Raw genomic sequence first — 24,694 nt, forward strand, 5'->3', positions numbered from 1 at the left:
TCATAGACCCCTTGGAGGGGATCTGTGAGCCCCAGATTAAAGCCCCTGTTTTAAAGTCTATACTCCCTGCCCACCTCCTTATCTTTCATTCATGTCTTAATTTTAGGATTCATTAGTGCCAACTATGTATAAGGGTAAGTAACCTTTTGCAATCTAGCTTTTATTCTTGTAACCCAGGGTCACTATCCTCACCAAAGTCACGAGTGTTCCCCCACACTAGAAGGACTCTTTTCTATCTCCATATTACTCCATCTCCCTGCAGCCTCAGATGTCAAATCATTTCCTCCTTGGAAATTTCTCCTTCCTAGGCTTCTGCAGTATCCTTCTCTATGGCCATGCCTCCAGCTGCAAGTAAAAAAAATTTTAAAAAGATTTAAACTATAAGGAAATATCCCACATTTTAAGAGGTCCAGATATGAGGCAGCTCCAGGGCTGATTAATTTGATGGCTCAACAGCATCATCAGGGACCCAGGTGCCTTCCATCTTTCTGCTCTACCACCCTCAGCACGACGGCTTATCCTCAAGATGCTCTCTGCACAGTTAAAAGATGACTGTTGCAGTTCCAGGTGCCAACATGCAATTTTTAAAATAAATTTATTTATTTTATTTACTTATTTTTGGCTGCATCAGGTCTTCATTGCTGCACACGTGGGCTTTCTCTAGTTGCGGCGAGCGGGGGCTACTCTTCGTCGCGGTGCACGGGCTTCTCATTGCGGTGCTTCTCTTGTTGGCAGCACGGGCTCTAGGTGCGTGGGCTTCAGTAATTGTGGCTCGCGGGCTCTAGAGCGCAGGCTCAGTAGTTGTGGTGCACGGGCTTTAGTTGCTCCGCAGCATGTGGGATTTTCCTGGAGCAGGGCTCAAACCTGTGTTCCTTTTTTTTTTTAAATTTATTTATTTTTGGCTGCGTTGCATCTTCATTGCTGCACGCGGGCTTTCTCTAGTTGCAGCAAGTGGGGGCTTCTCTTGCAGAGCACGGGCTCTAGGTGCACAGGCTTCAGTAGTTGTAGCACAAGGGCTCACCAGTTGTGGCTCACAGGCTCTAGAGTGCAGGCTCAGTAGTTGTGGAGCATGGGCTTAGTTGCTCCATGGCATGTGGGATCTTCCCGGACCAGGGCTCGAACCCGTGTCCCCTGCATTGGCAGATGGATTCTTAACCACTGCACCACCAGGGAAGCCCCCCAACATGCAATGGAAGAAGAGAGTGTGTCTCTTCCTTTCTTTTCTTTTTAGTCACACCTCACACCTTGCAGGATCTTAGTTCCCCGACCAGGGATTGAACTCGGGCCTCAGCAGTGAAAGCGCCGAAAGCTAACCACTGGACCGCCAGGGAATTCCCTCTTCCTATCTATTTTTATCCAGTGAGGAGACATTCCCCAGAAGACCCCAGAAGTCTTTCCTTACATCTCACTGACCTGAATTGCATCACATGTCCCTTCCTAAATCAGTCGCTGGCAAGGAAATTGTGATAACCATAGTTGGCTTGGATTAATCAGGATTTACTGCTGCTTGGAGGAAAGGTGGAATGCAGAACAAAATCAGGACTCTGCCAGGAATGAAGAGGGTAGGCAATCAAACCTCACTGATATGCACTAGTTTTTCTTCTGCCTTTTTGCTTGCTCCTTCATTTTTCTTTGCAATACAGTCTTCCTACCCCTTAGGTGTTGTATTCTATCAGGTTCTATTCCAGTCCTCTTCCAAGCTAGGACCATCCCACACCATGCAGTCTCCCTGAGTGACCCTATTCAGGCCTATGGCTTTAACTGCCACTTGGGTACAGCCGACTCTCCACCTAGACATTGCTCCTTAGCTCTAGGCCTGTGTATTCCCTGTTGCGTACTGGCCCCTCACTTCCATCTGGATATTCTTCAGGCCTCTCGAACTCAACCTGTGCAAACACACTCCTGAATTCCCTGTGTCTCAGTACATGGCCCTACCTTCACCCAACATCCCAAGATTGAAGTCTGTCCACTCAGACACTTCCTTTTCCCTTATCCCCATGACACGTTCAGTCATCTTGAACTGCTGTAGATTCTCTTCACTCAGTATCTCTAAACTCCGTCCCTTGGGCAGGGCCCTCCTCATTTCAGGCCTGGCTGGTAACCTTGCCTCTTGCTCCACTCCATGCCTGTCTCGCTGATACCAGAAGCATCTTTCTGAAAGGCAAATCTGAGTCTGTCCCAGCCCTGTTCAGGATCCTTCAGTGGCTTCCTAGTCCTCAAGGCGCATCCAGGTCTGGTGCCTGCTGACTTCTCCAGTTCACTGCATGAAATTTCCCTCGTTCCCCCTAAACTCAAACTCAACATGCCATCTCCCACATCTAGACTGTACACATGCTGTTTCTTCCACACCATAAACTCCCTCAACACACGCATACACACACACACCTTTTTTTTCCTTCCACATGCACTCAAAAGATACTTTTGTTTCTGATTTGTCATAAGGAATGAGACCATGCGTATTGTTCTGTAACTTGTTTTTGTCAGCTGCCATGGTTGGCCACCTTTCCACACCAATAATAGCTCTACCTTATCTTTCTTTCTTTTTTTTTTTAATATTTGTTTATTTTGGCTGCGCCGGGTCTTAGTTGCACACGAGGGATCTTGGTTGCGGCGGGTGTGTGGGATCTTTAGTTGAGGCATGCGGGCTTCTTAGTTGTGGTGTGTGGGCTTCTTAGTTGTGGTATGCATGTGTGATCTAGTTCCCCGACCAGGGATCGAACCCAGGCCCCCTGCATTGGAAGCGTGGAGTCTTACCCACTGGACTAAGGTAGGGAAGTCCCTACCTTAACTTTCTTACAAATGGCTCCTTTATATTCCTTAGTAGGGCTAAGAGTAGTTTATTTAACTATACCTCTATTGATGGACATATCGATAATTCTGCCAGTTTACCTCCAGAATGTATCCATTTATACTACCACTAATAGTGTATAGAAATAGTGTATAAAAGCACCCATTTCTCAGAATCTTCATCAACACTAGATATTGTCAATCTTTAAAATTTTTGCTCATATAATTTTTTGCCTTAAATGTGTGTTTTTCTTTTTCTTTTTTTTTTAATAAATTTGTTTATTTTTATTTATTTATTTTTTTGGCTGTGTTGGGTCTTCGTTGCCGCGCACAGGCTTTCTCTAGTTGCAGCGAGCGGGGGCTACTCTTCGTTGCGGTGCGCGGGCTTCTCATTACGGTGGCTTCTCTTGTTGCAGAGCACAGGCTCTAAGCGTGTGGGCTTCAGTAGTTGTGGTGCGTGGGCTCAGTAGTTGTGGCTCGTGGGCTCTAGAGCACAGGCTCAGTAGTTGTGGTGCACGGGCTTAGTTGCTCTGCGGCATGTGGGATCTTCCCGGACACTCCCCGGACCAGGGAGGATTCTTAACCACTGCACCACCAGGGAAGTCCCTAAATGTGTGTTTTTCTGATTAGTAGTGAGGCTGAGCATCTTTTTATATATTTTTTACTTATCATGAACCATTTATTCCTTTTATCCATTTTTTTCTGAGTGTTTGTTTTCTTCTTACTGATTTGTATCCATCCCCCCACTCCCCCACCCCCACTTTCTCCACCTGCCTAATTCCTACCAGACATTCAAGATAGGCCAGGTACCACCTCTTCCAAAAAGTCTTCGCCAGTTCTCTGGCCTCTCCCGGCCTCTACCCCCAAGTTAAGCCCCCAACTCTGCACTATCTACATACCAACCTTGCGGTGTGTTTATCTCCTCCACAAGTTCATGAGCGCTTGGGTCTGTTACCTCTATTTCCCCAGCTCATATTAGTGTGCCCTGCGTAGTATAGGTGCATAATAAAAGAATGAGCAAATAATTGGCAAATAGGATTACCTTCAGTCTTATTTTCTTTTTCCTATTCCTTGAGAAAACAAGACAGAACAAAAGAGCCGGTTTTGTTCTATTTCATAACCAAATATGAACTTAGCATAACTCCTTTCACATAAAGAGCTTCAGCTCTCTGCCTTCATTGTTTAATTTTTTTCCTTGGCTTCGTTTTGAAAGTTAAAGTCCCTGGGGTCCTAGGATCCCAGTCTCAAGACCCGAAATCTCCCAGTCACTTGGACACACCCTCATTTCCAAACCTCACACCTCTGCCTGCTTACTTCCCAAGATACCCATGCTCCTGGCATACTGCGGGCCAGGCATCCAGGAAAGGCCAGAGACAAAGGTACATCCAAAATAATGTCTTATTGGGAATTCCCTGGCGGTCCAGTGGTTAGGACGCCGTGCTTTCACTGCCAAGGGCCCAGGTTCAATCCCTGGTTGTAGAACTAAGATCCTTCATGCCGCAAGGTGAGGCAAAAAAAAAAAAAAGTCAAAATTATGTCTTATTCAACCTGGAATGTTCAATAAATGCTTAGGACATATACAAACTTGTTAGTTGACAAATGCTACATTTATTATCAGACACAAACCAAGGCCTCAGACAAAGGAATGCCACATCCCATTACATTATCATAACCTGGATCAGAGAATATGGAGCCAAGCAAATTAAACTCAACACTCAATAATCAAGCATGGGTAATGAACTTGAGACCCTATGAGAAGGACCATGAACTTGGGCCTTCTGTTCAACCTCAACAGAAGTCAGATCTGAAACTGAATCTGTAGGATCATCACAAAGTAATTAGGTTTTAATTTTTTTCAAATGTATTTAAAGGAATCACTCATTTTGTTTTTACTCTGAATAAGATCTTCATCTGTAGCAGCAGCCGCCAAGCTATACCTGAGTTCCAATTGCATCTCGTGATAATAACAGCGGCTAATATTTGTTGAGCGTTGACTATGTCAGGCACTGTGATAAGTGCTCATGCATCATCTCATTTAACCCAGATAGACAGGTCAGTTCTCAGCAGAAATGGAAAGCACAGCCTGCTAATAACTGGGAGGATTTATGCTCAGCTCTGCTAATGTACACAAGCATCTCAGTTTCCAACCCATTTCTACAGACTTGGAGGAGCCTCTAGCTTGTCAGAGATGGCTTCTTAGAGAAAACTTACACTGCAACTTCTCCAACTCAGAGAAATTCACACGTTCTAACCTGTTTGCCTATAAACTAAGATTTGAAGGAAGCTTTCCCACTTCTGGGAGAGTAGAAGGAGGAGCAAGGCACTGTTATTAATCAAGAAAAGGCTGAAATTAAAGTCTCGCGTTTCACAAGTGTTCATAAACTGCTTTCAGCTTATTATTTTAAAGGAAGCAAACAGCTGTTCCAGAGTCACAAGGAGGGGAGGGCTGGCAAGTTCACTCCCAGCTCCGAAGCCTTCCACTTCACCTGGGCAGACTCGGAGAGGGGCCTGGCTAAGTCTCTGAAGACAGGCAGCCCCAAGGAGCGGATCTGTCGGGGGAGGGGAGCTTCGAGGCTAAAGGAGGAGCTCCGACCCCACCCTCAAACTTCAAAGGGAGCAGCCAGATCCTCCCTGAAAAGGCTGGGCTGCCGATACTCCAGGAGGTCGCTCGAGCTCTTCCGACAGCCCGGCGGGAGCTGGAGGGAGCGGGCGGGGAGGCCCGGTGGGGTGAGGGGAGGGAAACTGAGCCCGGGAGGGGGCAGGCGTGGGGCGAGCCAGAGCCTTCTAAAGAAACCCTGAAGATTCTTGGCGGTCGGAGCTGGAAGGCGGCCGAGTTCTCTTTTGAAAAAAGAGAGACAGAGAAAACAACAACAACAACAACAAAACCAAAAAAACACCTCGTCTGAGCATGACTCTTGGCCGTGGTGCTTTCACCAGCGCCTCTGCAACGGCTCCCAGAGAAAGCTCGCCAGACGGGGACAGACCGACAGCCCAACTGAGCGGAAGAGCGGCCAGAAACCGGCCCAGGTCGGAGCGGGTGCTTGGAAGTTTGGGGTGGGGGTGAGGGCGGACTGCACCGACGCTGCCATAATTGGTTCAGAGACAACTGGCCATCCATATGGAAAAGATAAAGTAGATCCCTATCTTACAGCAGGCCTCCAAATAAGTTCCAGATGCACTAAAGGCCTACAGGGAACAAACAAAACTACTATGGGGCTTTGGGAAGAAAACACAGAAGGACAGCTTTATAATAGTGGGAGAAGGGACAGCTCCTTTAACAAGGTCTAAAACGTGCAAAATATAAATGAAGAGATGGATAACTTTGTCTACATTAAAATGAAAATCGTCTCTAAGGCAAAAGACATCACACGCAAAATGTAAAGACAAGCCATAGACCCCATAATATTTGCAACCCATACAACCAAGAAAAAATTCGTAGAATATCTTAAAATGTCTAAGAGAAACAGCTCAATAGAAAGAAAAAATAATGGGCAAAGGAAATGAACAGGCAATTCCAGAAGGTCAGTTACAAAAGAAAATTGAATCAACTTTACTTGTGATCATAACTGGAAGTTACAACCATGAGATCCCATTGAGCATCTGTGGGATTGACAAAAATTAAGATCTGATAACCCGTGTGGAACTGAGTATAGAGAAATGAGAATTATGTTGCTAGTAAAAGTGTAAATTGGTACAACCATCTAGGAAAAAATATGCCAAACCTTGTAAAGTTGAAGCTGCACAAGCTCTTGGTAGAGATATTTTCCTTCACATTCACAAGTGGACGAGTCCTGTACTCACTTGATGTAAGAGAGAATAGTGGAAACAGTCTAACTGGCCCTGTGTGGAAATAGAATAGACTGGTTTTATTCATCCAATGAAATACTTTGAAGCAGTTAAAAGGAATGAAATAAATCTACATATGTCAACATGGCTAAATCACAAAATCTAATGTAGGGTGAAAAAAACCAGGTTACAAAAGGATATCACACTCTGATACCATATATGTAAAATTTCAAAACAAAAAAATATATAGTAAAAATACAAAATCATGCTTGTATGTTTAAAAATTTTTTAAATTTAAAATAAAATAGAAACCACAATGAGATACCACTTCACATTCATTAAGATGTCTACTTTTTAAAGTAACAAGTGTTGGCAAGGATGTGGAGAATTTGGAACTCTTGTGCATTGCTGGTGGGAATGTAAAATGGTGCAGCCACTGTGGAAAATGGTATGGCAATTCCTCAAAAAAAGTAAACACAGAATTATCCTATGATCCAGCAATTCTGCTTCTGGGCATATACCCAGAAGAATTGAAAGTAGGCAGTCAAACAGATATTTGTACACCCATGTTCATAGCAGCATTATTCACAATAGCCAATAGGTGGAAGCAACTCCAATGTCCATGGATGGATGGATATGGAGCTGGAGGAGTCAGGCTCCCTGACTTCAGACTATACTACAAAGCAACAGTAATCAAGACAGTATGGTACTGGCACAAAAACAGAAACATAGATCAATGGAACAGGATAGAAAGCCCAGAGATAAACCCACGCACATATGGTCACCTTATCTTTGATAAAGGAGGCAAGCATATACAGTGTAGAAAAGACAGTCTCTTCAATAAGTGGTGCTGGGAAAACTGGACAGTTACATGTAAAAGTATGAAATTAGAACACTCCCTAACACCATACACAAAAATAAACTCAAAATGGATTAAAGACCTAAATGTAAGGCCAGACACTATCAAACTCTTAGAGGAAAACATAGGCAGAACACTCTATGACATAAATCACAGCAAGATCCTTTTTGATCCAGCTCCTAGAGAAATGGAAATAAAAACAAAAATAAACAAATGGGACCTAATGAAACTTAAAAGCTTTTGCACAGCAAAGGAAACCATAAACAAGACCAAAAGACAACCCTCAGAATGGGAGAAAATATTTGCAAATGAAGCAACTGACAAAGGATTAATCTCCAAAATTTACAAGCAGCTCATGCAGCTCAATAACAAAAAAACAAACAACCCAATCCAAAAATGGGCAGAAGACCTAAACAGACATTTCTCCAAAGAAGATATACAGATTGCCAACAAGCACATGAAAGAATGCTCAACATCATTAATCATTAGAGAAATGCAAATCAAAACTACAATGAGATATCATCTCACACTGGTCAGAATGGCCATCATCAAAAAATCTAGAAACAATAAATGCTGGAGAGGGTGTGGAGAAAAGGGAACACTCTTGCACTGTTAGTGGGAATGTAAATTGATACAGCCACTATGGAGAACAGTATGGAGGTTCCTTAAAAAACTAAAAATAGAACTACCATACGACCCAGCAATCCCACTACTGGGCATATACCCTGAGAAAACCATAATTCAAAAAGAGTCATGTACCAAAATGTTCATTGCAGCTCTATTTACAGTAGCCAGGACATGGAAGCAACCTAAGTGTCCATCATCGAATGAATGGATAAAGAAGATGTGGCACATATATACAATGGAATATTACTCAGCCATAAAAAGAAACGAACTTGAGTTATTTGTAGTGAGGTGGATGGAGTTAGAGTCTGTCATACAGAGTGAAGTAAGTCAGAAAGAGAAAAACAAATACAGTATGCTAACACATATATATGGAATCTAAGGGAAAAAAAAAAAAAAAAGGTCATGAAGAACCTAGTGGCAAGACGGGAATAAAGACACAGACGTACTAGAGAATGGACTTGAGGATATGGGGAGGGGGAAGGGTAAGATGTGACAAAGTGAGAGAGTGGCATGGACATATATACACTACCAAACGTAAAATAGATAGCTAGTGGGAAGCAACTGCATAGCACAGGGAGATCAGCTCTGTGCTTTGTGACCACCTAGAGGGGTGGGATAGGGAGGGTGGGAGGGAGGGAGATGCAAGAGGGAAGAGATATGGGAACATATGTATATGTATAACTGATTCACTTTGTTATAAAGCAGAAACTAACACACCATTGTAAAGCAATTATACTCCAATAAAGATGTTTTTTAAAAATGTGGTATATGCATACAACAGAATATTATACAGCCTTAACAAGGAATAAAATTCTGTAACATGGACTAACCTTGATGACATTATGCTAAATGAAATTAGACAGACACAAAAGCACAAAACGGTGTGATTCCACTTATATGAGTTATTTAGTCAAATTCATAGAGACAGAAAGTAGAATGGCGATGGGGGCGGGGTTACTGTTCAAGGGGTACAGTTTCAGCTTGGGAAGGTGACAGTTCTCGAGATGAATGGTGGTGACAGTTGCAGAATGTGTATGTACTTAATCCCACAGAATTGTAGTTAAAAATGGTTAAAATGGTAAATTTTGTTAGGTACATTTAATTTAAAAATAGAAACTTAAAAGAAGAAAATTGGCTTGAATCCAGCCCCTCTATCTAGCAGAGCGGGCATAGCCGCTCACCTACCTGTAAAGCGCGGCTGACTCCAGACACCTGGCTCGCCCGCCCCTCCCCTCCCCTCCCCTCCCCCCCCCTCCCCTCCCCCACACCGAGTCGCTACCCCGCGGCCTGGCAAGTCTCACTACGCAGACGCGGAGCTGGGGTGGGTGGGCAGGAGGGGGCGTGGCCTCACTCTGCGCCTGTGCGGAATTCCAGCTGCAACTGCTGTGGGGGAGAAGATGCCCAGGTTGGGCTCCGCGGCCGCCGGCCGAGGGGAGGCCCGCACTGCACACGCGCAGACTGAGCATCCGCGTCAAAAGCCGAAGAGAGCGCGCGCTCCCCACGTCCTGCGCGTCCGGCTGCCAGGCATTAGTCCCTGCCGTGACTCCCGCTTGGCCTGGACGGGCTGGCGCGCCCTCGTCTGAAAAGCGATGCCCCGGGAGATCATCACCCTGCAACTGGGCCAGTGCGGCAACCAGAGTGAGCGAACGATCGCCGGGCCCAGCCAGTCTCCGGTTCTGCCCCTTCGGGTCCCACCCGAGTGCTTCGCATCCTCCAGCGCCCCCTTTCCCTTCCATGAACCCCCTGCCCTACTGCGCATGATGAACCAAGTCCCGGACCCCAGACCAAGAGCCCTGCCTCCAGTCCCCGGCTGTCACGGCTCCCAGACTCTTGGGCCCACCCTCTGAGTGTGACAGCCTCTGAGCCTCACCCTGGGCTCCTGAGGCCTTACGGCTCTAGCAGATCCAGGCGTCTCTCCTCTCCCCCCCCAGTTGGGTTCGAGTTCTGGAAACAGCTGTGCGCCGAGCATGGTATCAGCCCCGAGGGCATCGTGGAGGAGTTCGCCACCGAAGGCACTGACCGCAAGGACGTCTTTTTCTACCAGGTGCCCCCAGCGACTTAGCCAGGGTTGGCAATGGCCCATGGGGCCTGAAACGAAGGGCTTGGTACTGGGAAACCTGCTGGGCAAAGGAGCCAGGGCGGCTGGCTTGAAGAGGGAGGGCAGGCAGGAGCCAGAGTTGGGAGGACTGGAGGACTGGGTGGGCCCGAGCTTACTGGGCCCGATCCTGGACTCCCCTTGACAGGCAGACGATGAGCACTACATCCCCAGGGCGGTGCTGCTGGACCTGGAGCCGCGGGTGATCCATTCCATCCTCAATTCCCCCTACGCCAAGCTCTACAACCCAGAGAACATCTACCTGTCAGAGCATGGAGGAGGAGCTGGCAACAACTGGGCCAGCGGATTCTCCCAGGTATCCAGGTGGCCATCCCAGAGATTCTTGATGTTCCCTTTCTGGGGCAACGCAGGAACAAGCAGTCTGGGGATTTGCCCACACTGACAATAAATAAGAGACAAGGGGATTACCCTGATAAGAGGGACAGCCAGAGAGAGGTTTATGCAAACTTTGTGCAAACCATTTGCAAAGTAGCATTTCTGGGGGGAGGGCCAGAGCCCTCTGTTTGAGGTGGCAGCAGTGTCCGAGAGTAGAATTATTGGTGCTGAAAAGAGATGCTCTCCAGAAACTTCATCCTCATCCTCCCTCCTCATGTCTCTATACAGGGTGAGAAAATCCATGAAGACATCTTTGACATCATAGACCGAGAAGCAGATGGAAGTGACAGCCTAGAGGTGAGGCTGCCTCCCTGGGGGGTGGGGGTGGGGAGGAAGCTGAAAAGTGCTGGGGAAAGGTCAGGAGATAGCCTGATCAGATGTGTGATGGGGGCAATTCAATTCAGAACTCTTCCATTGAGTATCAGATGTGAGATAGTGAGGTAAATAAGGTACAGTCCTTGTCCTCAAGGAGATCCTAATCTGGATGGCATCAGTTCCTTCAGTCTGGATGGACATAGAGGAAGCCTTGACACATGAGCGTGTTGGGAGTGGGGAATGACACAAGCCTGAAGCCTCTCCGCCAGATCCCTGGAGACTGCCTCTCCATCCCTCCCTTGCAGGGCTTCGTGCTGTGTCATTCCATCGCTGGGGGCACCGGTTCTGGCCTGGGTTCCTACCTCTTAGAGCGACTGAATGACAGGTAAGCCTGTGTTTGGGGAGAGGGCATTAGCCCTGTTTCCCTGGGTAATGTCTTTCCTTTTTATCGCTTTTTTCTTTCGGACTGGAAGGCCTACCACTACCACCTTTGAGTCATAGGTAGGAACAGAGCCTGGCCACCCAGGGAACATCTTGGAAGCAGTAACTCCCAGGAGGCGGGTTTGCCTAGGGGGAGAAGGGGACCTACGAGGTTTGATGCTTTAGGCTTATCCTTTTTGGCTTCTGGGCTCTGAAGACTCAGTTCTGCCCTCACCCCTTTTGTATAAGATGTTGGTGGCACTTGGAAAGGAATGGCCCCTGTTATCCCTAGAGAAGATAGAGATGGGCAGTGATGGGAGTCCTTCCAATTTACTATGTCACCTTCCCCTTTCCCTCTTCCTCACCCCCAGGTACCCCAAGAAGCTGGTGCAGACATACTCAGTGTTTCCCAACCAGGATGAGATGAGCGATGTGGTGGTCCAGCCCTACAACTCACTGCTCACGCTCAAGAGGCTGACCCAGAATGCAGACTGTGTGGTGAGCATGCGAGGAGGGGGTGGGGGCTTTGGTCGACCTCCCCAACCCAGAGAGACACCTACACCCTGCCCTTCCCAAGCCCTTGCCCAGAGAACAGAGGACCAACAAAACCGTACCTGGTGGACCAAATTATGAAATAAGGACCTGATCCCAAGTTTCTTATAGTCCTTTTAGGCAGCAAGACTCTCAGCAAAGTGAATAACACCCCCCCACCCCACGTGTCTCCACTTAGCCTCTTTTTTTTTTTTAATTAATTAATTAATTTTATTTTTGGCTGCATTGAGTCTTCATTGCTGCGCACGGGCTTTCTCTAGTTGCAGCGAGCGGGGCTACTCTTCGTTGTGGTGTGTGGGCTTCTTATTGTGGTGGCTTCTCTTGTTGCAGAGCACAGGCTCTAGGCGTGCGAGCTTCAGTAGTTGTGGCACGCGGGCTCAGTAGCTGTGGCTTACGGGCTTAGTTGCTCTACGGCATGTGGGATCTTCCTGGACCAGGGCTCGAACCCGTGTTCCCTGCATTGGCAGGCAGATTCTTAACCACTGTGCCACCAGGGAAGCCACTCCACTTAGCCTGTTTAATGCCTACTCATGCTTACATTCTCAGCCCAAGGGTCACTTTCTTAGCAAAACCTTCCCTGACCACCGAGACAAGGTCAAATTCCTTTGTGCATATTTCAGGCTATAACTATACTTTGCTGTTGTTTTATATTTAATGTCGGTCTCCCTCCTCTACACTATAGATGTGGTGAGGGGGAAGACCATGCCTGTTTTACTCTCCATAGTTTCTCTAGGCACCATGCCTGGCACATGTTGGACAATCAAATATTTGTTTAATGCACTGGGTGGTAGAAACGTGTCTCCTGATGCCCCAGAGACAGTACTTGCCCTTTAAATTAGCACACCTACTTCCTAGTTTTGGAGTTCTTCCTAGTTTTGGAGTTTAGAGGGGGACTAAGCAAATTACTTATTTCTCTGCCCCCTTTCTCCTCAAAAAGGTGCCGTGACCCTCTTCTGTCCCCCTAGGTGGTGCTGGACAACACAGCCCTGAACCGGATCGCCACAGACCGCCTGCACATCCAGAACCCATCCTTCTCTCAGATCAACCAGCTGGTGAGCCCTCACTCCTAGACTCTTTTGGATTGGAACCCCGCCTTGCCAGAGTGCCATCTGGGGAAGGGAGGCCTCCCAGGACAAGGCCCTTGACACAGCACCCCTGTCCCCAGGTGTCCACCATCATGTCAGCCAGCACCACCACCCTGCGCTACCCCGGCTACATGAACAACGACCTCATCGGCCTCATCGCCTCGCTCATTCCCACACCACGGCTCCACTTCCTCATGACTGGCTACACACCCCTCACCACGGACCAGTCGGTAAGAGCAGCCCTCAGGCCCAGCAGGCCCTGCCTAGCCTTTCTCTTTTCCCTGCTGCACCCGGAGCTGCCCCGTGCAGCCCCCAGAGGCCCTGCGCTCAGTGACTGGCACAGGCTGGGCGACTTCCTGGCTGACTTGCTCTCCTCTTCCCTCTGCCTGTGGCTCCCTGCAGGGCCCGGGCTGTACGGGGTCTGCTGATGCTCCTGCACAAGGGCGTGAGCTTGCTAAGCTCGGGAGGACTGAGATCCCCGATCCCACAGCAGAGGCTCAGGGTGGACCTGAATCTAAGGACACTCCCCAGAGAGGCCAAACTACCCCGAGTCTGATGGGGACGTGTGTTGCCTACTGCTCTGTCCGTGCGTGTCTCGACTGTGCCCTGAGTGCTGGCCTGCCCTGTGGCCACTCTCCCCTCAGGTGGCCAGCGTGAGGAAGACCACGGTCCTGGACGTCATGAGGAGGCTGCTGCAGCCCAAGAACGTGATGGTGTCCACGGGCCGGGATCGCCAGACCAACCACTGCTACATCGCCATCCTCAACATCATCCAGGGGGAGGTGGACCCCACCCAGGTAGGTGAGGCCCCTTCGTTCTACCCCCAGAGCCCACAGGGGTAGAGGAGAGGCTACCACCACCACTCCTGTGCCCACCCCAGGTCCACAAGAGCCTGCAGAGGATCCGGGAACGGAAGTTGGCCAACTTCATCCCCTGGGGCCCAGCCAGCATCCAGGTGGCCCTGTCCAGGAAGTCGCCCTACCTGCCTTCTGCCCACAGGGTCAGCGGGCTCATGATGGCCAACCACACCAGCATCTCCTCGGTGAGCCTAGCCTCCTGGTCTTCTTTGGCCACTCTCTTCCACTAGCCACCTTCCTCATTCTCCCCCAGATCCATTCCAACCCCTTGTCTTGCACTGGCTCCTGGAGATTTCTATCTCTTGCAGCTCTTTGAAAGTTCCTGCCAGCAGTACGACAAGCTGCGGAAGCGGGAGGCCTTCCTGGAGCAGTTCCGCAAGGAGGACATCTTCAAGGAGAACTTTGACGAGCTGGACAGGTCCAGGGAGGTCGTGCAGGAGCTTATTGACGAGTACCATGCAGCCACGCGGCCAGACTACATCTCCTGGGGCACCCAGGAGCAGTGACTTCCTCCCCACTGCACTGCCTGGACAGTAAGCACAGCCCCCATCATGCCTGGTCCCTCTGGTCCAAATTCCCCTCACCAACAACCTTTCTAGGTTCTTCTCCAGCCCAGGAGTTGGCCCTGCTTCCTCCCTTCCATGCCTGACCCTTGGTATGCTTATTTAGCTCTAATAAAGTAATAAAGCTTCATTGTGAATATAGTCAGGCCTTGGTCTATGAATATGGGGGATGATAAAAGGATCTCCATGGTGCCTCACAGTTCCCAGGCATGTGTTGGTAGGGTGGCCTTTACCTGCTCTAGCTTAGTCCCGGTCTTTGTGTGTCCACTGTTTCCATGAGCATCCCTTGCCTAGAACCAAGCTGTTCTACTGGAGCCAGTCCTACTCTCAAGACTACAGAGGATTACTGATGTCTGCCGTCTCCTCAGTGCCTAAGCTCCTGCCCCAGGGTGGGTCAGTATTGCCCATATTGCCCCAGCCTCCTCCACTCAGGGCAGAGGCTGTAGAGGCTACTGAAGGACGGCCTGCAGCATTCTGAGCAGGTCAAGAAAGCCAAGACTATATTCCCAGGCACAAGGCGATTAGATCCTCAGGAATCAATCCCAATTCAGCCCAATCTGATAAAAGTAGGGCTGAGCCCATCCTGATAAATTCTTTATCTGTGCCAGAGAAGTTCTTGGGTCTGATCCTGCCCCAGGATTCTTCTGTTCCAGTCCCAAAGCAGTAGGCACACTAAAGATGGACCCAACGAAGACCCAGAAGCTGGACACCAGGGTAGGACTGGGTAGTGCCAGTCCTGATGACTCACTGTCCTCGGGCCTCAGGGATGCCAAGAGGCCACCCCTATGCCACTCAGTGGAAGAAGGATGAGTAATTGCCAGCTTCCAAAACTGTCCTCTTGCCTGCCCCACCCACCACCCTAGGGCAGCATACCGGCCAGGAGGAGGTTAAATCCAGAAGATCACGGAGGGTGGAGCCCTGTGGTGTTCAGGCTCCCCTCAGTGCTGGTAAAAGCCCAGAGTGTGGGCGTCCCCGGAGGTGGAGCTCTGAGCTCTGGGGCTCCAACTTATCCCACCGACAACACTCCCACAGGAAGGGTTTGTGTAAATAAGGAATTTTTTTGTGTGTGTCTTCTCTTCTACAAATAAATTAAGAAACAAACTAGAAAATTGTCTGCACCCATTGCAGCCCTTGGGTGTGGGGTGTGCCCTGTCCCTGCAGGGCCAAAAGGGTCCATGGTTCCCTGAAATCACAGAGCAGTCCAAGTCCAGGATGGAGGCAAGAGGGAGGTCGTGACCTCTTGGCAAGCTCAGTCCTGCAGCTGCCCCAAACAGCCAGACTGTCCCTGGGGCTCGTCCAGGCCCGGGTGCTGGCTGGGAGGGGAGGTGTCTGGCAGGTCTTGGCATGGAGGAGGACTACTGCTGGGCCTCTCAGGGGAGGGGTTGGCCAAGTAGGCATTCACCAGCTGCATGATCTCTTCCACCTAAGGGAGGGCAGAGGTCAGAGTACACAAAGGGCCACTGGGTTCTCCTTTTTCTCATCCTCCACCCAGGCTCCTTCCCAAGGCCTTACATGAGCTGCCCCCTACAATCTTTCCTTCCTCCTCATTGCTCTCCCTCACTCACAATGTGCCAATCACACTTGCTTCTTTCTGCTCCTCTAATATCCTAAGGTTATTCTCAACTCAGGGCCTTTGCACTTGCAAGTCCCTCCACCTGGAATGCTGTGCCCCCAGATCTTCCTTTGGCTAGCTTAAGTGTCACTGTTGTTGCGTATCTTTTCCTGACCGTCCTACCTAATGCTATGGCCCCCTCCAATCACTTCCTGTCTCACTACCCTTTCCTTCATAGCATTTGTCACTGTCTTAAATAGTCTTTGAGGGGACTTCCCTGGCTGTCCAGTGGCTGAGACTCCACACTTCCACTGCAGGGGGCATGGGTTCCATCCCTGGTCAGGGAACTAAGATCCCGCATGCCGCCTGGTGTGGCCAAAAAAATTAGAAAAAAAAAAAAAAGTGCTTGATTCCTTGTTTAGTGTCTGATTGCTGGCTCTGATGTAAGCTCCTTGTTTGTCTTTGATCACTGTTGGATCTCCAGGGTCTAGAGCTGTACCTGGCCCATGCTCAATGCTTAATAAATGTTTCTTGACATCCTTTCCCTTCCTTCCTCCTTCTACACCCTCTTCCCACTCACCTGGGGACTCTGCAGGAGGAGCTGGCTCTCCCCCACCCTCAATGCCAGGGTATGGGGGCCCATTAGTTGGCAGGCGGCCACACGGCCATAGCTGACACTGTGAACGGGCTGTGTCTCACCCGGTCGGGAGAGGGACATGGCCTTGGCTCCCAGGCCCAGGCATAGCTTCTGTGGAGCGCCCCCACCAGGCTCCTGCGGACAGACAGGCAGAGTCAGGGTGGAAGGAGGGGACCCTGCAGCATTATTTTTGGTGTGGGGAGATGGCTGTGAGCAAGAAGTTTCCTGGTCCGCCCCTATAATCCACAGCTCCACAGAGGTGAGGGCCCCAGGGCCAGTGACTCCTGGGGTTTGAGATGGGCAGCTGTGCTGGGTGTAGGGAGTGAAGTGACCCACAATGGGGGCCTGTGGCTCTGGGGCAAAGCTGTGGGGCTCGGGCCGCCAGAGTCCCCCTCTCCCTTCTCCCCCTCACCGTGCTCAGCTCCAGAACGTCATACCGAGCAGCGCCGAACCCTGGACACTGCGCCGCCAGAGCCAGGTAGGCAGCCATGGCCTCAGCTCGGCCCATGCCCCGTAGCCGCTTCCAGCCTCCCAGCACAGCAGCCGCCGTGCCGGCGCCACCTCCTCCCTCGCGGGCCACGCTTCCCGCCGGGCGGCCGGCCCCGCCGCGCCGGGCCCGCTCCGCCCGCCTCTTGGCCAGGCCCGGGCTCCAGATTGCCCCGGCCAGCAGGGCGGCGGAGCGGGGAGGCCTGGGCACCGGGCGGGGAGGGTCTTCACGCGGCGGGGCCGGGGTGGGCAGCAAGCGGTCCAGGCGCGGCAGGGGCGCCCGCGGGGAGAAGTCTCGGTGCAGACTCCGCAGGCGCAGCGCCGCCTGGGCGCGCAGCGTGTCGTCGGGCAGGGCCGGCCGGCCGCGCAGCAGCAGAGCGTGAGCCTACGGGGAGGCAGGGGGCGTCAGCGCGGGAGCGACGGGGTACCGTCGCGAAGACACCTCGGGGTGTGGAACCTGAGGTCTGGGTTCGAGCACCGCCTCCCCAGGGGTTGCCATAACGGCGAAATGCGATGGCCCAGAAAGGGAGGGGTTCAGGCTCGCGGGTCTTCGCTGGGCGTGAATATCGGAGATCCTCACCTGCTCAAAGAGGAAGGGCAGTTCGTGACCGTCTGGGGACAGCCCCTCAGGGTGCAGTGGTCCGTGAAGACGCAGACACAGTCTCCACCTGGAGTCCGGCGGGTCCTCCAGCCCGGCTTCCTCCGCCGCCAAGCTGCAGAATAAAGAAGGCCGCGATGCTTCCGGGAAGCAGGGGCCCCCAAGGCGCGGGCCCAGGGGAAAGAGGTGGGGCCAGATGTTTGGGGCGGGGCCCGGGCGGAATGAACAGAGCAGGCGAGCCTTGAAGCCTGACTGCAAACCGCCGGCGGACAAGAATCCGTCTGTGAACCAGTGAAATTTACTGTTCCGGGCAAGTGGCAGGCGCTCGGTAAACGTTTGCTTAGGGATTGACCGAAGCCGAGAGGCGAATGGGCTAACGGAGAGCAGGGCTGGGGCTGGACATTTACTTCTCAAACCTGGTGAGCACGTCGGCCACGAGAGTCCCCCCGGCCAGGGCTCGCTCCTGGGCCCCTCGCTGCTCGTACAGCGCGAATGCATTGCGGCTCCGGGTCAAGCCCAGCCGCCCCACCAGCTCTCGAGCAACCTGGAGGGGTGAGAACATAAGAGGAAAGTCAGACCCAGACCGCGCAGGGGTCTTGCCAGTACTTCTGGAGGGGTCTAACTGGAGGGGTCTTTCAGGTCTCTTAGTCCCGCCACATACAGCCGTTACCCAACTGATGACTCTCAGACTCGGGCACACCTAGGGCCCAGGCACCAGGAGAGCCAGGCATGGGAAGCTGGGAGGAAAGTTGAGGTTTCAGGGGTTTTCTCTGTGGTCTTACGTCTCCCGCCGTGGTGTGGGAGTCTATGGCCACAGGGCAGGCACCAGCCCCCGGACAGTGCACGGTGCACAACAACTCCTGCCGTCGGCTCAGCGCGGAAATCTCTGCCAGCGAGGGCACCAGCTCCCGGCCGCGCGTCCGGCCCAGCGCTTTTCGTATGAAGCGCGCGTATTCCGCCAGTTCCGAGTCCGGGAGCGCCTGCTCAGTCCTGGGTTAGGGAGAACTGGAGAGTCAGTGCTCCGAGGGCTTTCCTTCACCTCCTCCCTATTGCCTTCTTACTTTATAGTTTATTTTGCCTCGCCGATTCCCTCCCCTCCAACTCTAAGTTCCTTGAAGGCAGCGCGGCCAGATCTTCTGAATCTACCCCGATGCTCTGTATGGAGCAGAATTACTTTCTAAGGCCCCTGGCAGCTTTCTCTTTACTGCCCCCTCCCACTTCCCAGAGTTTCCATGATCCTCCTTCGGGTTGAAATCCAAACTCCAGCCGCATTCCTCTTTCCAACCTAAAAGCCCTGGCGCTGGACTGCATCAGCTCCGAGAAAAACAGCCTTTGAATAATTCCGCTGCCCAAAGTGGGGAGCCTTTTTGTAATTCCTCCGCTCGCAAGTGGTGTATGATCTTGTAATTCCCACAAAGGCACTATGCATATTAGCAGAGCCCTGACCTTGGAGCAAGTCCCTTCCCTTGTCTGGGTCCAAGTTCTCCATCTGCCAAAACCTTTGGAAAGACCTGCCATTCTTTCCCAGCCCCTTAGCTCCCTTGCCTTGGCCTTACCCCCACGCCTCCCCTCTCACCTCTCCAGATGCCCCAGGAGGTGCCCCCGTACAGGTCCGCCAGGCCGGAAGGTACAGCTCATGCAAGTGAGGAGCTGCCAGTACCGCAGGGCCGCAGGGTCTTGGGTAGCTGGAGGCCCGGGGGGGCCTGCGGGGCCCGAGGTCTGCTTAGCCAGCTGCAGGAAGAGCTCGTCTCGGAGCGCGGGCAGGTCCCGGCAGGTCTGGAGCACACCCTGCATCAGGGGCCCGGGGCGCCGCGCCCCCTCCAGGGCCTGCAGCGCCAGGAACAGCCGCACCGCCTCCTCGCGCAAGGGAGCGTAGCCCGGACCTGCGGGACGGCGGGGGCGGAGGGACGGTTTGGAGAGGGGACACAGAGCTGGGCCCTGGGAGGTAGGCGTGAACCAGGGGAAGGTCAGAGGGAGTGTAAGGGGACAGGGGTGGCAAGGAGGGGAGAGTGCGAAGGACAGGAAGAGTGAAGGGAAAGCAATCGTCCCCACAGAGCCAAATTCAACCCCTGCCACCCGGGAATCTCCCCCTCCAGATCCCCTAAGGCTGCACTTTGAGTTAGTAACTTGGAGGGATGGACTATAAGGACACAGGGTCAACCTTCAGATTCTGTAATTGGGTACTGACAGCTATCACCATGGGCCAGAAAACAGGTTGGACCTCGAGTCAGAAAACCAGGGTTCTTCTCCCAGCTCCCCTTTATCCTCTAGCTTGAGGACCTGGGCCTGTCACTATTCCCTTTTGGGGAGAAGTATAACTAGATGAGGTCAGCACATTCTCCCAAGGTGGTGGCTTTCCCACCACTTGTAAAGGCAGTATGCCATGGTGTTGAGAGTATAATGAAAGAACAAAATAGAGGGTGTAAAAACTCATGAAGGAACATCAGTAGTCAGAATGAGATCCAGAGAAGGTGGTCAAAGGGAGCCTTTACTTTCTGTGCTGGCTTTCCTCCCCCTCTACCTTGGGTATCAGTCTGCTCAGCTTCTGGTTTCATCTTCATCCTTTGAAAAATGAGGGGCTGGGTAGGCCCCCTGAGGACTCCTAGATCCCTATCAGGTGAGGCATTCAGATTCCCCATCCAAGGGTCTTGGGCCATGACACCACTCACCTGGGGCACTGACTCCGTAGGGCAGGGGCAGAAGTGGGGCATACAGGGCCCCACTAGTGTGCCTCAGAATTGGGTTCCGTCTGTAAATAAGGGCCACAGCTTCCGGGTCCCCACAACTCTCCTAGAGGCCATGGAAATGATCAAAGTGATGGAGAAGGGGGCTCACCATGAACCCAGAAAGTTTATGGGTCCACCACCCTCCTCTTTCTCCATGAAGTTCCCTCCCTCGCACCTGAATGTCCCTGAGCAGCAGCTGGGTGGGGGTCTCCAGCGGCGCCTTGGAGGCTATCACTTCGCGCAGCGCCACCCCCCAGCGCTCTGCCTCAGCCTGGCGGGGCGAGCAGAGCCGGACGCTATGCTTCCGGCCAGACACGGTCACTGACCACAGACCTGGGGGAAAGAGAGGCCGCGGAGGTCAATCAGGGCTGGCTGGGGCAGCTACCTAGGGAGGTGGGAGAATCCCCATGAGGTCTCACCGGTCTCCTTGGGCCTGCGCTCAGGGCCGGTCACCGAGCACAGGCTGGTGAGCACGAGGCTCCCCAGGCGCCGCGCCCCCTTCCCGCTGCTGCTGAACTGGTCCAAGGAGTCCCGGGTGAGCACGAACCAGGCTCGGCGCGGGGGCAACCAGGGCCGCGCCCCTCCTCCGCGGGGCTCGCGGTACAGCCAACCTGCGGGGAGAAGGAGGGAAAGGGGATCAGCAGGAGAAGACATTATCCCGTGGAGGGTTGGGATTGGGGCCTCTAGAGCGCATGAGGTGGTTCCCCACCTTTCACGACGACGTCTGGGTCGTCTTCTGACGGCCCCTTCTCCGGGATGAGGCTCCGTGTCTCCTCCCAGCTTTGCAGCCTGGGCAAGAGGGGAGCGAGGGTTGGGCAAGCCTGCCGGTCCTGCACCCCGCCTCCAGGAGGCTCCTCTCTAAGGGCTCCCCAGACCGCGAGGGGTGCCTACTCCCCGGGCTGGGCACCCCTCCCCCAGGCTGTGGGAACCGCTGGGCCGTTCTGACCTCGCACCAGAAATAGCCCGGACCCCCCCCCCCTTCCTCCCCGCGCCCCCAGCCGGACCGCCCCCCGGGACCCCGGCCAAACCACAGCGTCCGGCGTAAGGCCTTTCCCTTATTGCACAACCGCGGGAGGGAAGACGGTGAAGATGGGGGTCCCAGACCATGCGACGCAGGGGCTGAGTTCACCTGTCTGAGACTGGCCCGCTCCTCACAGGCTGAGTCAGCGTCACATCCAGGGGGCCCTGGGGAAACAGGCAGGGTGGCCCTCAGGCTAAGAACCCTCCTCCCAGGATGCCAGTGGCTTCTGGCCCAGGACAGCGCTGCTCAGGGGATTGGGGAATCAAGGAGTGGGATGGTGACTGTGACTGCGACTGAGCGAGCTGAAGCCACTGGGCTCGCCCCTTCCACCAGTCTCTACAGAACAGCCCAAGCTAAGAAGCCAAGACTCTCGCTTGGTCTCTGTGATTCTTTAAAGAGACAATCAAGTGTTGGGGTAGAGTAGAAAAAGCACTGGGCAGAGAGTCAGGAGACCTGGGTTCTAATACCGGCTCAACCGCTAACTCGGATCTACAAACTTGCTGAGGAACCCTGGCAAGCCCCTTCGAGTCTTTGGGCCTTAGGTTCCCAATCTGTGAAGAGGGAGAGGTGGATGAAGTCCTTTCTTGCTCTGGCAGTCGAAGTCACCCCCTCCTCCTCATTTTCCCTTCATTGGCTGGCGGGCGTTCAGGCTGGCAGGCAGGCGGTAGGCACGGAGGTGAATGAAGGGAAGAGGGACCCTTTCGGTATAGGGCTTTCTCCAAGAGCTTCTTATACCCTCCCACAGGGACCCCTGAAACTCAGTAGGAAGTAAAGACCCTGTCCTTTTGCTGGGGCTCAGGCCAGGCTGAAGAATACTCTCCATGGGAGGTACAGTCCAGGATTTTGCCCTCCCTCTACCACCCCCTGTGCCCTGGAACTTCTACTGTAGACTGGGGTCTAAGAAAGGCCTAAAACCCAACCGGGAGCCAGGTCAGGCGGGAACTGTGCCATAGTCCCATTGCATCCAGGCAGCTAAAGTCAGGAGGGGGAGGTGGGGGAAGGGGGCCAGGGACACCTGTCCCCAAGCTCCGAGGAGGGGGGTGGTGGTGGAGGTGGAGCATGAGGGAGGCAATGGCAGTGGTTCACAAAGCTGACCCTGCTCAGGCTGGAACCTTGGGGACGCCTGGGTCCTGTGCCTTCGGGAGGCGCAGATCCTCTTATCTTCTGGAGGGTCTGAGAGGGGCTCTCGGCCACACCACCATAAGGGCAGGTGCTGACCCCTCTCTTAGACCAGCTCCCCTAATCGCAGTCCCCTGATTCCCTCCCTCCCCGCCCCCCCTCTATATTTATCCGCCCTCCGCCTCCGCCAGGTGCTGGCGCCGGCCCCAGCGGCGCAGCCCGCCCCACCCGGGCACTGAGCCACCGGGCCTGCTGGGGACCCCTGAGCGGGGGAAGGGAGCCTGACCCAGGCCACAGCACACGCGAGTCTGGTTGCCCGGAGTTTGCTTGCTGGCGTGCAGGGGCATCAGAGAGGGGACGTCAGGGGATGATGGTCTCCCACACCAATAGAGCCTCAGTTTCGCCACGGGGAGGTTCGACAAAACCCGGGAGCCGAGTGTCCCTCACCATTCCCTCGGGGATTCCCCAGGAGCCTCACCAGGGAGGCCCTGAGTGTCAGGGTAATGATGAGGGGTCCTCGGAGAGTTGTGGCCCCCAGCTCCCTCTCCATGGGGTCCCCGCCACGGACCCCAGTCTGAGGATGCCTGCTTCCCCTTGCCCAGGTCCCTGCGGCGGGAACTCCCGCATCTGGCCCCAGCGCTCAGCGCTCAAGAATTGGAAGCGGAGCGGACCCAGGTGTCCGAGCCGCCCAGCCGGCCTCGCCACATTCCTCGGCGCTGGCGGAGGCGGAAGGAGACGGGATGGGACGCGGGCCCAGCGGGGAAGGGAGAGGCTGGGCCAGGTCGGGCCAGGCGTGACGCCTCCCCTGCCTCAGGGCCCCCAGCAGGTGGACAGCGCCCAGCGTGCTGCGCGAGGCCCACAGGCACATCCCAAGGCGGGCTGCTGCTTGAGCTCTCGGGGGCTTCTGGCCCCCAGGCAAAAACGTCTCCCGAGCCCCCAGTCCACAAGAGCACGGCGTTTGGCTGGAGTCTGGAGCAGGATCAGGCGTGACGGCCGGTTGTAGTGAAAGGGATTGAGACAAGGCTTCAAACCCCCCGGGACTTACCCTCCCGCCGCCCGCTGGACTCGGGGTCCGTAGCTCAAAGGTCTCCTCGTCCTCGTCTTCGTCCCCGTCCCCGCTAAGCTCGCCGTCCCCGTAGTCCCGGTGCAGAAGAGTAAAGCCTCGACGGCAGCAGAGGAGCCACCACAATCCCCCGGGGAGAGGCATCCGGGCGAGCAGCCGGGGGATGGGGGTGCGGGCAGCCGGGGCCGAGCTGCAGGGGGTCGGAGAAACTGGCGGGGTTCCGACCCGGGCGGGGGGAAAGATGAGGAGGGAGGAGGGAAAGGGAGAGGGGGACTGGGAGGAGGCGGTGTCTGGCTCTGGGGTGCAAGGGGTCGCTAGCTAGAGCCTGCGGGGGGCTCAGAGTCTGGGCCCCCGGAGGGGGAGGGGGGAAGCGGGGGTGGGGGAGGAGGGAGCAATGTCCGGAGCTGGGAAGTAGTGTCCGTTGTAGTGTCCAGCCCTGTGGGGGGCAGTGTCCGGTGCAGTGTCCGAGGTGGGCAGTTGTCCAAGCTCCAGGGAGGGTCGTGTCCGGTAGGGCGTCCGGTGGCCGGGGCCCGGGCCGAGCGCGCTGCGCTCCCTGCAGCCCCGGGACTGGCGCGCTAGGGGCGCGAGCACAGTGCCGGGACCCCGCCTCCCCAACCCCCTCCCCTTCGGCCCCCCCCCTTCTTTCTCTCCTCCCTTCTTTACAGGGCTGTGTCCAGTTTTCGTCACAGCCTCCTTTGTCCAATCCCTGTGCCTGGCGCCGGGCGCGGCCACCAATCAAGCTACTGAAACCGCGGCGGGTTGCATCATGTGTCCCTGGCTTGGTGACAGCGGGGAGGGGCAGGAGAATAAGGAGGGAGGGGGCAATGCGATGTTAGCCACGCCCCCGCTTCGGAGGTCGGACACGGACTTCTAGGGACGTCACGGAAGCCCGCCTTCAGGCTCTTGTTTTAACTCTTGGCTCACCAACCAACAAATTAAAAGCACTCAAGCAGGAGCTTTGGAGAACAAAGTGCCCATAGCGCATAGAGAAAGGCTCCGACTGCTGCCCTCTGCACCCCTGTCTCGTCTCAGAGTTCCAGAGAAAGGAAAGAGCCTTAGCTACCTGCGCCAAGCACAGCCCTAGAGGTAGCCCTCCGCCCCTGGATGAAGGAGTCCAGTTCCGCGATCTGAGTCACCTCCTTTTGAGGTG

At 53.7% G+C, this 24,694-nt stretch overlaps 2 protein-coding genes and 1 long non-coding RNA gene across 9 annotated transcripts in view; 1 reads left to right on the forward strand and 2 right to left on the reverse strand.

Annotated features, from left to right (window-relative positions):
- Nucleotides 1-9,301, reverse strand: part of LOC309650040 — a 30,340-nt gene extending 21,039 nt beyond the window's left edge. Inside the window, exons 1-2 of the long non-coding RNA XR_014257384.1 lie at nucleotides 9,245-9,301; nucleotides 6,510-6,627 (exon numbers count right to left, since the gene is read on the reverse strand). This is a non-coding gene — a long non-coding RNA (uncharacterized lncRNA). The remainder of the gene's footprint in view (nucleotides 1-6,509; nucleotides 6,628-9,244) is intronic.
- A 119-nt stretch (nucleotides 9,302-9,420) lies between these two features.
- On the forward strand, nucleotides 9,421-14,483 carry LOC309650026 (tubulin gamma-2 chain). Its single transcript, XM_082440817.1, has 11 exons — nucleotides 9,421-9,697; nucleotides 9,991-10,103; nucleotides 10,303-10,470; nucleotides 10,779-10,847; nucleotides 11,171-11,250; nucleotides 11,657-11,783; nucleotides 12,803-12,889; nucleotides 13,003-13,152; nucleotides 13,567-13,719; nucleotides 13,803-13,964; nucleotides 14,088-14,483. Exons 1-11 carry the CDS (start codon nucleotides 9,649-9,651, stop codon nucleotides 14,283-14,285), a joined length of 1,356 nt encoding a protein of 451 aa, XP_082296943.1. The 5' UTR covers nucleotides 9,421-9,648; the 3' UTR covers nucleotides 14,286-14,483.
- Nucleotides 14,484-15,380: 897 nt separating this feature from the next.
- On the reverse strand, nucleotides 15,381-24,118 carry PLEKHH3 (pleckstrin homology, MyTH4 and FERM domain containing H3). 7 transcript variants are annotated; one of them, XM_082440782.1, is made up of 13 exons: nucleotides 23,527-24,118; nucleotides 21,471-21,526; nucleotides 21,051-21,130; nucleotides 20,761-20,952; nucleotides 20,517-20,674; nucleotides 20,285-20,405; nucleotides 19,192-19,498; nucleotides 18,398-18,605; nucleotides 18,023-18,159; nucleotides 17,598-17,730; nucleotides 16,969-17,402; nucleotides 16,594-16,666; nucleotides 15,381-15,765 (listed from the first exon to the last, which is right to left on the reverse strand). In XM_082440782.1, exons 1-13 carry the CDS (start codon nucleotides 23,686-23,688, stop codon nucleotides 15,592-15,594), a joined length of 2,235 nt encoding a protein of 744 aa, XP_082296908.1. In that variant the 5' UTR covers nucleotides 23,689-24,118; the 3' UTR covers nucleotides 15,381-15,591. The 7 variants fall into 7 exon arrangements, 6 of the variants coding, with proteins under 6 accessions (XP_082296908.1, XP_082296909.1, XP_082296907.1 ...); XM_082440783.1 differs by having other exon boundaries at nucleotides 16,944-17,402; XM_082440781.1 differs by having other exon boundaries at nucleotides 16,475-16,666; nucleotides 16,944-17,402; nucleotides 18,032-18,159; nucleotides 23,527-24,115.
- Nucleotides 24,119-24,694: the final 576 nt, after the last annotated feature.

The sequence above is a fragment of the Balaenoptera physalus genome (genome assembly GCF_965194825.1).
Source record: "Balaenoptera physalus genome assembly, chromosome: 20".
Taxonomy (NCBI): Eukaryota; Metazoa; Chordata; class Mammalia; order Artiodactyla; family Balaenopteridae; genus Balaenoptera; species Balaenoptera physalus.

Excerpts from the sequence above, each read along its gene's own strand:
- PLEKHH3 (XM_082440780.1), bottom strand. The coding sequence starts at position 23,688 with ATGCCTCTCCCCGGGGGATTGTGGTGGCTCCTCTGCTGCCGTCGAGGC. Across the intron at positions 19,499-20,284 it reads CTACGGAGTCAGTGCCCCAG|GTCCGGGCTACGCTCCCTTG; the intron begins GTGAGTGGTGTC and ends GCCGTCCCGCAG. Across the intron at positions 16,667-16,943 it reads ACGTTCTGGAGCTGAGCACG|GAGCCTGGTGGGGGCGCTCC; the intron begins GTGAGGGGGAGA and ends GTCTGTCCGCAG.
- LOC309650026 (XM_082440817.1), top strand. The coding sequence starts at position 9,649 with ATGCCCCGGGAGATCATCACCCTGCAACTGGGCCAGTGCGGCAACCAG. Across the intron at positions 9,698-9,990 it reads GGGCCAGTGCGGCAACCAGA|TTGGGTTCGAGTTCTGGAAA; the intron begins GTGAGCGAACGA and ends CTCCCCCCCCAG. Across the intron at positions 13,720-13,802 it reads GGGAGGTGGACCCCACCCAG|GTCCACAAGAGCCTGCAGAG; the intron begins GTAGGTGAGGCC and ends TGCCCACCCCAG.